Source organism: Antechinus flavipes, chromosome 5, assembly GCF_016432865.1.
Source record: "Antechinus flavipes isolate AdamAnt ecotype Samford, QLD, Australia chromosome 5, AdamAnt_v2, whole genome shotgun sequence".
Classification (NCBI taxonomy): domain Eukaryota; kingdom Metazoa; phylum Chordata; class Mammalia; order Dasyuromorphia; family Dasyuridae; genus Antechinus; species Antechinus flavipes.
In genome coordinates this window covers 295455112-295472215 of record NC_067402.1, presented here as the reverse complement: position 1 = coordinate 295472215, position 17104 = coordinate 295455112, and the positions used below count along the sequence as shown (strand labels likewise).

The window sequence follows — 17104 nt, the reverse complement described above, 5'->3', positions numbered from 1 at the left end:
CCGGAGGCCGCCGAGTGGGGGCAGGGAGGCTCCCCGAGCCGGCGGGTCCCCGAGCGCCCGTCCTCGGCTGCCCTTGCCAAGCCGCCCGGCAGTGCCAGGAGCCGAGAGCAGCTGATGGCGGCGGCCCAAGGTCAGGTCCTTGGGCCCGGCCCTGGGCCCCTTCCAGAGGCCGGGGAGATGCTTGTGTGAAGGCTTCCAGGCAGCACAGTCACCCAGGGGAGCCCTCCCGGGGCTTGGACGCCTCCCCAAGGGAGCCCGCGGCCTCCCCGCCCGGCCGGTTTGTTTTCCATTTCTGCCACGGCTTCCGGGAGCCGGGAGCAGACACAAAATGGCGGCCGGGGAGGCAGACATTTTGTAGCCGGCTCTGGCGAGCCCGCTGGCTCAGGGAGCCGGCCAGGGTCCAAAGCAGAACAGAGACCGAGGGCGGCCCCTGTCCCGGCCGGTCAGGACCAAAGATGGAGGGCTCCCCGGGTCCCGCCCGCCGCCTCACGCTCCCCGGGTCCCGGGAGTCTCGGGGGGGGGGGGGGCAGCCCCATTAACCCCAGGGTGGCCAAGGCCGGAGGTTACAAGTACGAGGGACCAGGGCAGGATTGGAACCCAGCTCCTGAGACCCTCCCACTGCACTCTACAACAGCCTCAGCCTTCCCCCAATGGGGGTCTCACCCCCTAGCCCACGACGGGGCACTCACCACTGCCCAAGGATGCCTCCTCCACTCTGGGACAACCAGGATCGCTCTTACGGATGGTTCCCCCCCACCCGGGGCCGCTCGGAAGGGGTCCCTCCACATGCCGGCCCTTCAAACACGGCCGCTTCCTGAACCCGTGAAACCCCGGGCTGGGCCCAAAGGGGGCTCAGAGCCCTGGCCCCGGGAGCCAGTGGCGGTCCGTGCACTCTCCGCGGTCTGCACACGCTCCACGCCCTCCGCTCTGCCCCCCCGCAGCTCCCGGCGGCTTTTTCACCGAGTCCTGCTTGTGGCAGGTCACTGACCACAGAGGTCCCTATGACTCCGGGGTGTGGTTGGGTCCCTGTGCCCTGCCCTGACCCAGAGCCCACCCTCCCGGGCCCCCCCACCATGCTTCCTGCCTCACAGCCAGCTGGGAGGGGGAAGGGGAGCTCGTGTCCCCGTTACCTCCTCCCAGGAGGGCGGGTTTGCCAAGGCCGTCCCGAGCAGGACCCGGGATGGGGGAGATCAGAGCGCTGAGGTCCGGCAAAGAGCTTCCCTTGGCGAGGGAGGGGTGGCAGCCGAGGCAGAAACAGCGTGCAGGCCCCCCTGGGCCGCCAGCTACAAGTGCCTGGGGCTCCCGACTCCAGGGCCAGGGCCCACCGGCTGGCTCACAGCGCCGGTCCCGGCTGGACCAAACCTTGATCTCCCGGGAAGCCCGGGAACTGGGGATCGGCTCCCACGCCGGCCGCCTAGGCCCCCCGAGCCCGTCTGCTCACCCGCAAAAAGGAGATGCTCCCCCTTCCTCTCCTCCTCTTCCAGGGCTGACATGAGGAAGCTTTTTTAATGGTAAGGTATTGAGAAAGAGAGGAGGAGGAAGAGGAGGAACAAAGGAGGAAGAGGAAGGAGAGAAGAGGAAGGATGGAGAAAAGGAGAAAGAGAAGGAAGAAAAGGAGGAGAGGAGAGAGAAGGATGAAGAACAGAGGAAAGAAGGAACAAAAGGAGGAAGAGAGAAAAAAGGAGGAAGAGGGAAGAGAGAAGACAAAGGATGAAGAAAAAGAGAAAGAAAAGGAAGAAAAGGAAGAAGAGATAAAAGAAAAGAAGGAAGGAGAAAGAGGGAGAAGACAGGAAGAAATGAAGGAAGAGAAAAAAAGGAGGAGGAGGGAGGAGAGAAGAGGAAGGATGGAGAAAAGAAGGAAGAAAAGGTAGAAGGAGGAGAGGAGAGAGAAGGATGAAGAACAGAGGAAAGAAGGAACAAAAGGAGGAAGAGAGAAAAAAGGAGGAAGAGGGAAGAGAGAAGACAAAGGATGAAGAAAAAGAGAAAGAGAAGGAAGAAAAGGAAGAAAAGATAAAAGAAAAGAAGGAAGGAGAAAGAGGGAGAAGACAGGAAGAAAAAGAGAAAGAAGAGGAAGAAATGAATAGAAAAAAAGGAGGAGGGAGGAGAGAAGAAGGAGGAAGAAAAGGAGGAAGGAGCAGGAGGGAAGAGAGAAAGATGAAAAAAGGGAAGAGAAGGTAGAAAAGGAGGAAGAAGGAGAGAAGAGGAAGTATGAAAAGGAGGAAGATGAGGAAGAGAGAGAAAAAAGGTGGGATGAGAGAACAAGGAGGAAGAAAAGGAGGAAGCAATAGTAGAAGGAGGGAAGAGAGAAGACAAAGGAGGAAGCGACAGAAGAAAAGAAAGGAAGAAGGAAGGCCTTGGGGGGATTGACCAGGGCAGCCTCCCTGATCCTCGAGAGACCACCCCAGCCCTGGGCTGGCAGGCCACAAGGGGGCCCATGGGACGTGAGACCGTTGTGACCAGGGCCCGTGTCTGGCACACAGCAGGGGATTAATAAATGCCTACTGACCCACTCAGCGTGAGTTTGCAGGCCTCGCTCCCGGGCTGAGGGCTTCTCACCCGTGGACATCTTTTTTTTTCTGAAAGCACGTACAGACCTTCCTGGTCCCCCCCGGTCAACCCATCTGTGTCTGGCAGGCAGACGAGAGCTAGGGCCCCGAAGGCCGTCCCCCCTCGCCTCGGGCCCGCCACACTCTGGAGCCCCCCAAGTTGTCTCAGAGAAAAGCATGAGCCCTAAGATCAACCCATCAATATTAAGAGCCTATTTGCTGGATTGGCAGTCACGGACCGGAGCCTGAATCTGGGATCTTGCACCTGTATGCAAATCACTTCCCCTGCCTCAGTTTACTCCTCTTTGCTTAGAACGTTCTCCGGCCCTTGCGCCTTCCCCCGCCCATCAGCTCCAGTGCCGGCTCCTCCGGGAAGCCCTCAGACTCCGTCTCTGCTCCTCCCCTCCCGTCCCTGGGACTCAGTTTCCCCTGTGAAATCTTGGACGAGGCGGCCCGAGGGGCGCGACCCTGGTATTCCTCCAGCCCCCTCCCCTGCCACTGGCCCTTCAGGCGGCTGGGTCCTTCCCGCTTTCTCCAATAAAAAAGCGCCAAAGGCCCGGGCCTGGGGGGTGGACGCTGTGGCCCCTGCTGGCTCGCTGGCGACCGGCCCGTGGGCCCTTCTCGCCACTGGGCCCAGCTTCTTTAGCGCCCCTCCCCCAAGCCTGAGCTCTAGGGGGCCCCGCGGCCCCTGTGATCGCCCGATTGGCCGCCAGGGCCCCGGGACGGAGGGGCTTCTAATTGTGCCCCGGCCCCGGCTCCCATTTCTAGGCCTTTGCCCTTGCCTGGGCATCCCGGCTGCCACAACCTGCTGAGATGGGGGGGAGGGGACACGGATCTCGACCCAGTATTTTTTCAGCCGCTTGAGGTGACCTACAAACCCTCAGCTGCAGCGAGCTCGGCATTCTGGGAGGGACGGCAGAGAAGGTTCCGTCTGCTGGGAAGGGGTGTGGGCACCCCCAGACCGGAAGGCCTCGCTCTCCTGGGAGTTCCAAGGGTCTTGCAAGATATGTAACAAACTCAGCTCGTGTTCACACAGAAATGGACAATCTGCTCACCGCACACGCAGCCTCCGTGCTCCCGCCGCCGCCTCCTTCCGGCACAGTCTTCCTTTCTCAGTCCTTTCCCCTGCAGAGACAAGGGCAAACCCCAGGGGCTGCGTAAGTGGCAGGTCCTGTGGCCGTGATAATCCCAGCCTCATTCTGGCGAGGCTCCTAGCTCGCCCACGGCCGACGGCCAGAAGCCTTTTTGGGGATGATAAAACACATTTTTCCTCTTTAAAAAGCAAAACAAAAACTAAAAGCCGGGACCCGCCCTCAGCGACAGAGAAATGAAATCCCCCACGGCTGCTCTGGGTGACCCAGGTCCTGAGGTCCTGGAGCATCTGATGTCAGGCTTCCAGTCTCAGGGTCTCCCAAGTGTTGGGGAAGCACCCCGGCTCCGCGCCCCGGCTCCGCGCTCAGAAGCCCTGCATTCGCGGCCCCCTCGGGAGCTCGAGCCCGTCTCTGTCTCTGTCTCTCTCCCTCTCTGTGTCTCTCGTTTCCTCTGCACGATTTTACCCGTTTGTAAAGGATTTTGTTTTTCTTCCTTTTCAATGGTTGGGAGAGGGAGAAGGGAGGGGAAGAATTTGGGAGCGGCCTCGGGATGCAGATTGTGCCCCAGCACTCGGTCCCCCGCGCTGGGTCAGCCACGGCCATTCTCCGGGTCCTGGCGCCCAAAAGGCCTTTTCAGAAACAGCCGCCGGGCACATCCCGGGTTCGCCCCGGGGCCGTCCCCGCTGACCCTCCGGGGGTTCCTCGGGAGGAAGGGGCTGGTCCTGCATCTCGGGCCCCAGAGGAGTGAGGGACTCCCAGCTTTCCCCTGCAGAGACAAGGACAAACCCCAGGGGCTGCGTAAGTGGCAGGTCCTGTGGCCGTGATAATCCCAGCCTCATTCTGGCGAGGCTCCTAGCTCGCCCACGTCCGACGACCAGAAGCCTTTTTGGGGAATGATAAAACACATTTTTCCTCTTTAAAAAGCAAAACAAAAACTAAAAGCCGGGACCCGCCCTCAGCGACAGAGAAATGAAATCCCCGACGGCTGCTCTGGGTGACCCAGGTCCCGAGGTCCTGGAGCATCTGATGTCAGGCTTCCAGTCTCAGGGTCTCCCAAGTGTTGGGGAAGCACCCCGGCTCCGCGCCCCGGCTCCGCGCCCCGGCTCCGCGCTCAGAAGCCCTGCATTCGCGCCCCCCTCGGGAGCTCGAGCCCGTCTCTGTCTCTGTCTCTCTCCCTCTCTGTGTCTCTCGTTTCCTCTGCACGATTTTACCCGTTTGTAAAGGATTTTGTTTTTCTTCCTTTTCAATGGTTGGGAGAGGGAGAAGGGAGGGGAAGAATTTGGGAGCGGCCTCGGGACGCAGATTGTGCCCCAGCACTCGATCCCCCGCGCTGGGTCAGCCGGGCCATTCTCCGGGTCCTGGCGCCCAAAAGGCCTTTTCAGAAACGGCCGCCGGGCGCATCCCGGGCTTCGCCCCGGGGCCGTCCCCGCTGACCCTCCGGGGGTTCCTGGGGGGAAGGGGCTGGTCCTGCATCTCGGGCCCCAGAGGAGTGAAGGACTCCCAGCATGCCCCTGGCAGCACCCTCAGACCTCCCGGAAGAGGGATTCCTGTTGGTCGGTTGTATCCCACCCTCCGTGACATCCCTTCTAGGCAGAGGCCCCGCCGGGGTGGCCATTCCCTTCTCCAGCTCATTTTACAGATGAGAGAACTGAGGCAGACGGTAGTAAGTGAGCGGCTCGGTCGCCCAGCATTAGGACCCAGGAGCTCCTGACCCCGGGGCCCGACGATTCCCTCCTTCCACAGAGGAGTCCCACTAGAGGAGGAGACCATCGGAGCCTCGGAGGCAACGTTGGGGAGCTGGGGTCCGAACGCAGACCTGGACCCCAGAAGCGGCGAGCGCCTGCAGGGCGGGGAGGGCGTGGAAGCCCTCGTCTGCATTTCCAGAGTGGAGCACACAGCCGGCGCATAATCATTGCTCGGCCTCTCTCTTGCCCCGATGCAGAAGGCCGAGATTCTGTGGGACCCGACTTGCCTCCGTGGGCTTAGACAAGTCTTTTCCCTGTGGCAGAGGAGCCAAAAGCCAAAGCCGGGGCCCCTTTTGTGCCCGCTCCGGTGGAGTTTGGGCTCCTCCAGCCCATCGGTGCCCCGCTGCCCCCTCCGAGGCACCTTCCACCTCAGCTCCCACCCCAAAGGGCCAAGAGCCGCTCCACCTTCACAATGGGGGGGGCTGAGATCAGCCCACCTGAGGGGAAGAGGTGAGATGGGGGCTCCAGGCCCCAGGAAGCGGCAAGAGCCAGGCTGCTGCTCTGATGCCCAATTCACTCCCTCGGGCTCCCCCTGTGGGTGGGACCTAGTGCCCCTGAATTATAAGCCAAGGGGGAGGGGGTAACGGAGAGGAAGCAAATCAGAAGTGGAGAGAGCAATGGCCAGGTATCTGCGCACCCCAAAGAAGCAGGTTTGATGTTCTCGGGCCCCCCAGCTCCGACACCCCCTGTTCTTGGGCCCCCCAGCTCCGACAGCCCCTGTTCTCGGGCCCCCCAGCTCCGACAGCCCCTGTTTTCGGGCCCCCCAGTTCCGACAGCCCCTGTTCTCGGGCCCCCCAGCTCCAACAGCCCCTGTTCTCGGGCCCAGCTCCGACAGCCCCTGTTCTCGGGCCCCCCAGCTCCAACAGCCCCTGTTCTCGGGCCCAGCTCCGACAGCCCCTGTTCTCGGGCCCCCCGGCTCCGACAGCCCCTGTTCTCGGGCCCCCCAGCTCCAACAGCCCCTGTTCTCGGGCCCAGCTCCAACACCCCCTGTTCTCGGGCCCCCCAGCTCCGACAGCCCCTGTTCTCGGGCCCAGCTCCGACAGCCCCTGTTCTCGGGCCCCCCAGCTCCGACACCCCCTGTTCTCGGGCCCCCCAGCTCCGACACCCCCTGTTCTCGGGCCCCCCAGCTCCGACAGCCCCTGTTCTCGGGCCCCCCAGCTCCGACACCCCCTGTTCTCGGGCCCAGCTCCGACAGCCCCTGTTCTCGGGCCCCCCAGCTCCGACACCCCCTGTTCTCGGGCCCCCCAGCTCCGACAGCCCCTGTTCTCGGGCCCCCCAGCTCCGACACCCCCTGTTCTCGGGCCCCCCAGCTCCGACAGCCTCTGTTCTCGGACCCAGCTCCGACACCCCCTGTTCTCGGGCCCCCCGGCTCCGACACCCCCTGTTCTCGGGCCCCCCAGCTCCGACAGCCCCTGTTCTCGGGCCCCCCAGCTCCGACACCCCCTGTTCTCGGGCCCCCCAGCTCCGACAGCCTCTGTTCTCGGACCCAGCTCCGACAGCCCCTGTTCTTGGGCCCCCCAGCTCCGACACCCCCTGTTCTCGGGCCCCCCAGCTCCGACAGCCCCTGTTCTCGGGCCCCCCAGCTCCGACAGCCCCTGTTCTCGGGCCCCCCAGCTCCGACACCCCCTGTTCTCGGGCCCAGCCCTGACATCCCTTGTTCTAAGCTCCCTCCCAGTTCTGACATCCTGTGGCTATGTGGCTGCTAGGCGTGAAGATGCTTTTAGTCCACTCATATTCAGTCAAAAAAAAAAAAATTTCAAGAAAAGAGACAAGCCCCTAATGGGACCCTGCCCACACCCTCCCAACTCCCCTTCCTCGTAACCAGGCAAGCCCGTCCTCGGCCCAGTCGGAACCCCCGGGCCCAGGCGCAGAATCAGCCGGCTGCCGGCCCCCCTCCCCTACTGCCCCTTCACGCCTCGTTACCAGACCCCAGGATCGGACCTGGCCCTCCCCCCAGGGCCCCCCACCTCCAAGCTGCCGGGGTGAACAGATACATAATTCAATTACCCTAGAACGTCATCGGAAACAGAAAACAGAGCTGAGCGACAGCACGAGCACAGCTTGATGGGGGCTGCCAGACAGTATGGGGGGTGCGGCCCTGAGGCTCCCAGGAGGAGAAGAGGAAACCGTACCCGGGCCTCCGGGGCCCAGACGGGCCGCTCGGCCCAGCCTTTCTCCTGTGGGAACATCCCTGCACGGTGTGGGGCCTCTCCCTCCCCACCTCCGCCCGGGCAGGGGGCAGGGCCTGGGCTCGCCCCTTCGGCACTCTGGGACTCAGTTTCCTTCTCCGTAAAATGAGGCCGGACCTGGCTCGGACGGCTCGTCTGGCATTGGAAGCCGAGGCCCTTTGGGATCACCTGGGCCGGCTCGGTCCCTTCCCGGGCGGGGGGGGGGGGGACTTGCCCCAGCCCCACAGTGAGCACGGAGCAAGGATCCACAGCTGAGGAAGGATCACAGCCCGCCCCTCCGACGCCCCTCCAGGGGGAGGCCTTGGCCCGCACCAGGCCGCCTTTCAGTTTGAAAAATCATTTGGAAGCTGAGCTTTTCCTCCCACGTCCACTGAGGCTTTCCCAGCAAACCTCGGGGTCCGAAAAGTGAGGGAGACCCGCTGGCAGGCCGGGAGAGCCCCTCGCTCTGCAGAGCAGGGGCCCGAGGAGGAGCTGGACCGTCTCCAAGATTACCCAGCCCGTCGGGGGCAGAGTCCGACCGGCTCCCAGGTCCCCGAGTGTGTGGGGAGAGATGGGCTGGGGACTGGGGGGGGGACTCTGCCACCAGCTGTCCTCCTCCTCTTCCAGGGGCTTAAGTGGCAAGACGGGGAGGCGGGCCCTTCTCTGCGGCCACTCCCCCCTCACCCACATCAAAGGACCCCAAGAGCTCTCTGAGACCCGGGGCATCCCTTTGAAGGCGGCAGGGGAGGCGGGAAAGCCGGCCAGCCCAGCCTGAGCAGCCCCCTCAGCCTCAAAGGCCTCGCATCCAGAAGCCCCAAAGCCCCCGGGCAAAGTCGGGCCCGTGTGGGCCGGGATCTTGAAACGGTCGGTGTCCAGTACAGTGTGAACCCGTCCCCCAAAGCAGGAGGAAGCAGGAGTCTGGGGCTGGCTCGGAGCCTCAGTAGCTCGTGTCCCACCCCCCACCCCCAGCTAGGAGATCTCAGAACCACAGGGCTTAGAACTCAGCCAGCCCAGAGCCCCTCCTCCCCCCAAGGAGCTCACTGAGCTTCCCCCAGAGCCGCCCAAGGAATCAGCAGCAGAGCTGGAAGTCACATCTGGGCCCAGAGACAGAGACAGAGACAGAGAGAGAGAAACAGAGAGAGAGACAGAGAGAGAGACAGAGAGAGAGAGAGAGAGACAGAGACAGAGAGAGAGAGACAGAGAGAGAGAGACAGAGAGAGAGAGAGAGAGAGAGAGAGAGAGAGAGAAACAGAGAGAGACAGAAACAGAGAGAGACAGAAACAGAGAGAGACAGAGACAGAGACAGAGAGAGAGAAACAGAGAGAGACAGAGAGAGAGACAGAGAGACAGAGACAGAGAGAGAGAGAGAGAAAGAGAGAGAGAGAAAGAGAGAGAAGAGACAGAGAGAGGCACAGAGAAAGAGACAGAGAGACAGAGAGAGAGACAGAGAGACAGAGACAGAGAGAGAGACAGAGACAGAGAGAGAGAGAGAGAGAGAGAGGAGAAAGAGAGAGAGAGAGAGAGAAGAGACAGAGAGAGGCACAGAGAGAGAGAGACAGAGAGAGAGACAGAGAGAGAGACAGAGAGAGAGACAGAGAGAGAGAGACAGAGAGAGAGAGAGAGAAAGAGAGAGAGACAGAGAGAGAGAGAGACAGAGAGAGAGAGAGAGACAGAGACAGAGAGAGAGAGAAACAGAGATGGAGAAAAATAGAGGGACAAAGAGACAGAGACAGAGAGAGAGAGAGAGAGACAGAGAGAAAGACAGAGAGACAGAGAGAGAGACAAGGGGGTCCTGGAAACAAAGTAGCTGGCCCTCCATTGAGGAATGGCTGGGTCAGTTATAGGGCATGAATGGAGTGGCAAACAACAGACAAGAGAATGGGAAGAAACAGACTAACGGATGGAGAGCGAAGCTGGCAGAACCGAGGGAGAAGCGCTATGTACGACAACTGCAACAAAACTATTGGGGGGAGTGAGCAAAAAGAAAAGAAATGGAAGCAAGCCGGGCCCCTCCTCCGCCAAACCCCATTTCCAGGAAAGAATAAAGCCTGGAAATGGCCCAGAAAAGGGGCTCCCGTCCTCCAGTGAGCTTCCGGGGCTCTGCCCTCTCAGCCAAGAGGATGCGATCGGCCCCTTTTAAATTGCACTCTGATGGGCGCGGGCCCGGGCTGTGACCCAGGGACCCCCTGCTCCGGATCTCTTCCTCGGACTTCTCCAGCATTCCCTGGGGGGGACCTCGATGGGGTGGAGCCACGGGAAGACTCCCTGGTGTCCCGAGCTTTCCTACGGCGGCCGTGGCAGCGAGCCCCCGGCGCGGAGGGTCCCCAGGCGGAGGTCTGAGGGCTCCCTGCGATCCAGGGGATCCCCGCGCAGTGGGCCGGAGATGGCGCTCGTTGCTTTGGAAGCCCCTTCGGCCCCTTGGAGCCTCAGATCCTCCGGGATCGCTCTGACCTCGCAGCGTGGACCCAGAGGAGCAGAAACAGTCATTCTGGACTCTCCGAGCCCTAACTGGCCATCCTGGGCACCCGGGGCAAGCCGCGAGAAACGGCCCTGACGCGCGTCGCCCAGATTGCTCCCTTAAACCAACCGGCACTTCTTAAAAGGGAAAGAACCAAAAATAAGAGAAGTCACTTGAGCCCCAAAGGGAATAGGTCACAATCGCAGCGGTTTCCGTGAGGCTGAGGCGGGACACTTACCTTCTCCTTGCACCCTCTAAGTTCTGGGGCCCTGGGGCAGGCTCCTGGAGGCCCTAGATCACCTCTTACTCAGAAAAGCTTGGGAGGCTCCCTTGTTGTGGAGCGAGGCAGACGGAGGCTGGGCGCATCCGCGGGGGCCTCCTCACCGCCCTGGGGGCCTCCTCACCGCCCCGGGGGCCTCCCCACCGCCCCGGGGGCCTCCCCACCGCCCCGGGTCATGTCCGTGGGGCCTCCTCACCGCCCCGGGGGCCTCCCCACCACTCCGGGCCTTCACATGGTCACTGGGACCACGACCCCAGACGCGGCCCTCTCCCCCCTCCCCCAGGTCCCACTGAAGGTCCCGTCACCCGCGGCGCCATCTTCTTGTAATCCAAAGTGTCCTAGACTGCGGCCCACGACCCCACCTTGGGCGAACGGGGGCTGCGGAAGGAGACCGTCAGGAACTGGCCTGTGCCTGTCCTGTATCTCCGTCCTCGGGGCCCCTTGGGATTTTCTCAGGCCCAAAGGGGTCGCGAGTGGGAAGCGTTCAGGACGTCCTGCTCTGGACTCCAGGCCGGCCTCGGCCTCCGTTCTGGGCAAAAATGGGGGAAGGACTCTGACCCCGCCTCCGTTTTGTTGTTTTGTTTCGCTGCCCGAGGCCCCAGAGGGACGGAAAACAGACTGCGGAGGAGGGTGGCCGCGCTCCGGCCAGCCAGAGGCGTGGGGAAACACCAAACAGATGGGCTCCCTCTCCCAGGTCCGACTGCCAGCCGCTCTTCCGATAAGGGAGGCCCGGGGACCCTGGGGGTGGCGCTGCCCCACGGCCCGGCGGGATCCCCGGCGATACCAACCACGGGCCTCGGGCCAGAACGGGGGAGAGGGCCCGGAACCGGGGAGAGGGCCCGGCTGGGCTCTGGCTCAGAAACAGGAGCGGCGAGGGTCCCTGCGCTGAACGAGCGGCCGGCTGCGCCAGCCGAACTCTCCAAGGGCCGCTTCTCGGCCGTGCGGCTCCTCCCTGATGTAACGCCCACCGGCCCGGGCGTCCCCAGAGTCTCCACGGGCCCCCGGGAGGACAGTCTGCGCTGGCCCGCAGAGGAAGCCAGAGGATGGGGGGCCAAATCCCCCTGAGGAAGTGGAGAGGGAGGCGGCAAGGAGGGCAGCGGGAGGGAACCCGAGCCTGTTCTCACGTGTCTAAGATCCCTCCGGGGACGACATTTCCTTCTCGGCCGTCCTCCCTCTTTTTAAAGGCCTTCTGACCCCTGAACGTAAGGGGAGGAGCCCCGGTTGGGCCAGGGAGGACTCCCGACCCTCCATTACGCCGGAAGGAACGAGCCAGTTCAGGGAGGCGGGATTCCCCAAGGCTGGGAGGGGTCGGCCCAAAGTTGGACCCAACTGCCTGCGGGCTCCCGAGGACCCCAAAGCTCCTCCTGCTCTCCCCCTCCCAAAGGCGCGGCTTCTTGGACCACAAACATCTTGGGGGGGTTTATGGGCCTCTCTAGAAATCACGGGCCCCAGGAGTCAGGGATGGGCGGACTGCAAGCCTCGCACAGCAGGAGCCATCTTTGTTGTCTCCCCTGCGCCCGGTACCGCTTCTGACCTACGTAGGGCATTAGTGCAGCTTTTGAACTGGAGGGGGAAACTGAGGCACAGAGCGGGGGAGCCCCTCCCTCTTCTGGAAGGGAGTCACGGGGATTTCCGTGCCCGGCGCGCCCCGATTCTGGCCGGCTCCCCAATTCTGGCCGGCTCCCCATCAGCGGCGAGATGTCGGGGCCCGGGAGGCCTTTGCGAGGCCCCGGTCAGAGAAATGATGGAAAGCACTTTGCAGAGAGAGGCTGAGGCGCTGGCTTATGATTGTTATTAATTATTCATGCAAGGCTTATTATCCCCACTTTAGAGCAGAGGAAGCCGGGGTCAGAGGCCTCCTATCAGGGCAGCGGCCCCCGCTGGGAGGCCGAGGGTCAGAGGGGACCGGCCCGCCGCCTCCTCACAGAGGGGGAAACTGAGGCCTCGGCGGGCCCGGCCCTTCTGTTCCGCCCGGCGTCCCCGAGGGCCCCTCGAGTCTCCCCCGGCCTACGCGGGAAGCCCCGGCTGGAGCTGGCGGGGACCCCGGGGGCCCGCTCTGGCCCACGCTGCCGCGTAATCCCCAAGATCAAGGAGCTGGGCCTTGTGTCAGCACCAACATTAATCACCTTAGAGACCAAAGCTCTTCTCACCCTCGGGCCTCCCTCCAACATTCAGCTCCCAGCGGCTCCTTCTCCCACTCGGCCCCTGAGCCGATTAGCAGCATCTGTCAGGGCTAAGTGGGCCAGTCCCGGAGAGGGCAGGGGCTGCCCCGGGGGCTGTGGGGAGACTCAGCTCTCCCTGGGTGAGGAGGGGACGTGGCGGGGTCTCTGAGGCTGGCCCTGGCTCTACCATTCTGTGTCTGAAGGCCTTCCCAGCCCTGCCTCCCCTGTTCTAAGCTTCCTCCCGGCCCTGACATCCCCTGTTCTAAGCCCCCTCCCAGCCCTGCCTCCCCTGTTCTAAGCTCCCTCCCGGCTCCACCATCCCCTGTTCTAAGCTCCCTCCCGGCTCTGACATCCCCTGTTCTAAGCTCCCTCCCAGCCCTGACATCCCCTGTTCTAAGCTCCCTCCCGGCCCTGACATTCCCTGTTCTAAGCCCCCTCCCAGCTCTGACGTCCCCTGTTCTAAGCTCCCTCCCAGCTCCGCCATCCCCTGTTCTAAGCTCCCTCCCAGCTCCGCCATCCCCTGTTCTAAGCCTCCTCCCAGTCCTGACATCCCCTGTTCTAAGCCCCCTCCCAGCTCTGCCATCCCCTGTTCTAAGCCTCCTCCCGGCTCTGACATCCCCTGTTCTAAGCTCCCTCCCGGCTCTGACATCCCTGTTCTAAGCCCCCTCCCAGCTCTGCCATCCCCTGTTCTAAGCCTCCTCCCGGCTCTGACATCCCCTGTTCTAAGCTCCCTCCCGGCTCTGACATCCCTGTTCTAAGCTCCCTCCCGGCTCTGACATCCCTGTTCTAAGCCCCCTCCTAGCTCCGCCATCCCCTGTTCTCAGGCCGTTCCGAGCCCTAACACGCTATAACATTAACCTTCATCAGTCCGGAAGAACAACCCTGCTGAGATGACAATTAACAGAGTACTCTCTTCAGCAAGGAAAACCCCATCATACCCCATCTCATCACCTCCTTGACCAAGCGACGGGGCACCCGGGAGCGCTGGCTAGCCAAGGCCCCGTCGGCGGAAGCTACGAGCTGGCCAGAAGGGGGGGGAGCCAGCTCTGCCAAAGCCTCCGGGTGACTGTGGCCCAGTCCCTCCATCTCTGACTCTCCGCCCTCCCCAACCAGCAACTGTGGGAAACCAAGATGGCGCCGCCTTTTCCGGGCGGACTTGCCGAGGACTCCCAAGGGAGGCCGAGGCCCCGAGCCCGGCTCCGACCCGGCTCCGAGCCCGCGCTGTCTCCGGCCCCCTGAGCTGCTTCACCAGCCGAGATCACCTGCCTCCAGCAGCCCCAGGGACCCCTCACAGAAAGCCGGGAAGGCCATTTGGGGTCTGGGGGAGTGAGGACCTAGGGTGATTCCCATGCAGGGACCCCCTAATTCACATGACGTACACATGGGGGCATCTGTGTGACAAGGCTCCCTATGGGCATTCTCCCGTCCCCCCCAGGCCCGATTCTGCCCTGGGGACTCTCCTCGGCAGGCTCCAGCCGTCCCTGGGGCGGCAGCAGGACTCCCATGGGGGTCTGGAGCAGTTCCCTCCTCACCGCTCAGTCCGTCCCTCTGAGGTTGGAGACGATCTCCTGACCTCGTCCCTCGCCCCCGTTTTCTTGCCCTGAGGAGATGCCCCGACTTTCTCCAGGCCTGAGCCCTCACTCCGCCGCCCTGTGCACATCAGTCCACAGACTGGCAATCCTGCAGTTTTGTTTTGTTTTTACGTGGGGTTCGGACAGAGGGAAGAGGGGAGCAAATGACAGGTTCCGTCCTTTCCAGACAAGGATACGTGGGGAAAAGATGGTTCCCGATGCTTTCCCACCCATTCTAAAGACAATGAGTAGCCAGGACAAGGAGCACTTCTCCGGCTTACTCTGCTCGGGTCTGCGGCCCAGGCTCGGGGGAAGAAAAGTGGCCACTGGGAGCCGGGAGCAGAGGCCCCGGGGCTCCAGCCCCTCTTCTTGCCCTTCAGGTGCCCGTCTCGGAAAGGTGGCCAGGAAAGCATTTGCCAGAAACCCTGAGCTCAGAAGGACGGAGAACCTCGGGTAAGGTCCCAGCCGGTCAGAGCGGCAAACCGAGCCGGCCGGGGCCAGCCCTCCGGGTGGCAGGAGAAGCTCAGCCCCGGGGGCAGAAGCAAACCGGGCCTGGGAGAAGGAGAAGCGGGCTGGGCCTCCCGCAGGGCCCCCGGCTCGGCGATGGGGGGTCTGGAAGCCAGGGGGCCGCCCTCATGGGGGGGGGCGCCAGCAAAGGCCGGGCCTCGTGGGGGGTCTCCTCGGCCGGGAGAAGGCCGCCCCCCCTCCCCAGGATTCCCTTCGAGCTGAGAGCCCAGGACGCCTTCCGGCTGGGATGCTCAGATCTCCCAGAAGCCTCGGTATCTCGGAAGTGGCGGACGGCACGGCGATGCATAAAGACCAGGGAGCGCCCAGGCCGGCCCGCTCCAGGAAGCAAGCTTCCGTGGCCCTTGCAACAAAAATGACCCGGATTTTAAAGCAGAGTTCTCCCCTCCCCCTTTCCCCCCTTGTGAGCCACGGAACATCAGGCAGCTAGGGGGTGCAAGTGGATAGAGAGAGCGCCGGCCCCGAACTCAGGAGGACCCAGTTCAAACCTGATCTCAGACACTCAACACTCTCCAGCTGGGAGAGCCTGGGCGGGTCACTTAACCCCAATTGCCTCAGCCAAAGAAGAAAAGGAAAAAAATTAGGCACCTGGAGCGCTGGGAAGCCTTGGGAGACCCCGCCCGCTTTCTGCAGGAGATGAGAACAAGAGGCTTCCGTAAGCCGGGGGTCTGCGGGCTTTCAACGGGAGCCGGGGAGGGGCAACCGGAACTCCCCCATCGGACCACTTGGCGCCTCGAGGCTGCTCCAAGACGGGCGCCACTCCTTGGGCAAAGCCCCTCGCCACAAATGCCCTATTGGTGCCCATTGTCCACAGGAGGGAACCGAGGCTCGGGGAACATGTGCCCATTGTCCACAGGAGGAAACCGAGGCTCGGGGAACATGTGCCCATTGTCGCAGGAGGAAACCGAGGCTCGGGGAACATGTGCCCATTGTCCACAGGAGGGAACCGAGGCTCGGGGAACATGTGCCCATTGTCCACAGGAGGGAACCGAGGCTCGGGGAACAGAAGCAGCCTGTCCGAGGCTAGTTCAGAACCCAGCTTCTCTGGCCCCAGATGCAGAACTCCTCCCACGCCCAGCACGTGAGCACCTCCCAGCGGCCCGAGACCAGTGCGATGATAGACTCCCGTTTGTGGGCAGCTCTGGGGCCGTTCCTCCCGGGGGGAGCTGAGCCTCAGAGAGGTACATGCATTTGCCTGAGGTCACACGGCCATCCGACCTCGCCAGCCTGTGACGGCGGCCGGTCTCTGCCCGGCATCCGGTCTCTGCCCGGCGTCTGGGGGACGAGAGCTGAGCAGCCTCGGAGCCCGCTGCCATGGCTGGATTCGGGCAGGGAGAGGCAGAGATTGCTGGGTCCAAACCTTGGCTTTCCTTCTGCACAGAGCATACAGCAGGCACTTACTAAATGCCTCCGGTGACTCAAGGGATGCTCTCTGGGCTCTGTGTCCCCAGGCTCGGCCCATAGGAGGCGCTCTCGGTTTACTTTTTACTCCCATTATTCATTCTGGCTCATCACCGGCCCCTCCAGGATGGACCAGGAGTCTCCCCAGGTCAGGGCCTCCTGCTTCTCCCGGGGACACAGGCCAGGCTCGTCCCCAAACAGCCTCAGACGCTTCTCGAGCACCGGGTCCGTGGCGGTGACGACGTGGCCCGTCGGGGCGTCCCGGGGCCTCCTCTTTCTGGCCACGCCTTGCCAAGGGGCCTTCAGCCCAGAGAGTTTCTCCAGGATCTGGGAGTCTAGGAGGATTTATTAGCGTCCCCGGTCTATGGGATGCGCTGGAGGGCTGCAGGGTGAGTGGGAGGGAGGGCCCGGTCTGTGGAGGGCGGGGGGCGACCACAGTTAGCCCGACACGTGTCTCTGGGAAGTCAGGGAGCGCGGCGGAGCCCCAGAGCTTCAGCAGGAGAGACACGCGGGGACACCGCGACCTCGGGGGGGAGACCGCCAGACACGAGGCGAGACCGTCCGGCCCAGCGGCCCCCTCGCTACCGGCGCCCCCACAACGACCCCTTGGGAGAAGCAGAGACGGGTACCCTTGGTCCGCCATTCCCAGCCCTGCCACAGGGACACAGGGAGACGGGGACTTGGCCAAGAGCGCACAACCCGTGGAGCCGGTATTGGAAGCTCTTCTCAAAGGTGCCGAACGATCGCCGACCTGGACGGCCCTAGAGCAGCAAATTGGAAGGCACTGGTCAGCCGGTAAATAAGCATTTACTAAGCACTTACTGTATGCCGGGACCCAGCGACGCTGGAGATACACAAGCAGGAACCCGGTAAGTCCCTCTCCCTTCCGTGGCGGCCTCGGGGGTCCGCTAGCAAACGAAGGGGACCAGGGAGCTGTCCAAGGTCACGCGGAGGCACGAGGTCGCCATCACAGTAAGCGTCCCCAAGGCTCCCACACGTACTGGACTTGGACGCTCACAAAGCGCTTGGCTCATTATCTGTGGGTCCGGATATCCCCCGACGTCCCCGGAGGGCAGCACTCCCAGCACCCCTATTTACTAAGGGCAGAAGTGTCTCAGCCAGGCTTCCAAGCCAGGAAGCCCAATGTCAGCTGTTGG

The 17104-nt window shown here is 62.9% G+C and overlaps 1 protein-coding gene across 2 annotated transcripts in view; it reads right to left on the bottom strand.

Annotated features, from left to right (window-relative positions):
- The window catches only part of LOC127538975 (uncharacterized), a 43777-nt gene continuing 26673 nt past the window's right edge, over nt 1-17104 (bottom strand). For both annotated transcript variants that reach the window (XM_051962873.1, XM_051962872.1), the window contains one exon: nt 1-3671. In XM_051962873.1, the coding sequence (XP_051818833.1) occupies nt 1438-2436 (999 nt within the window). In that variant the 5' untranslated portion in view covers nt 2437-3671 and the 3' untranslated portion in view covers nt 1-1437. The remainder of the gene's footprint in view (nt 3672-17104) is intronic.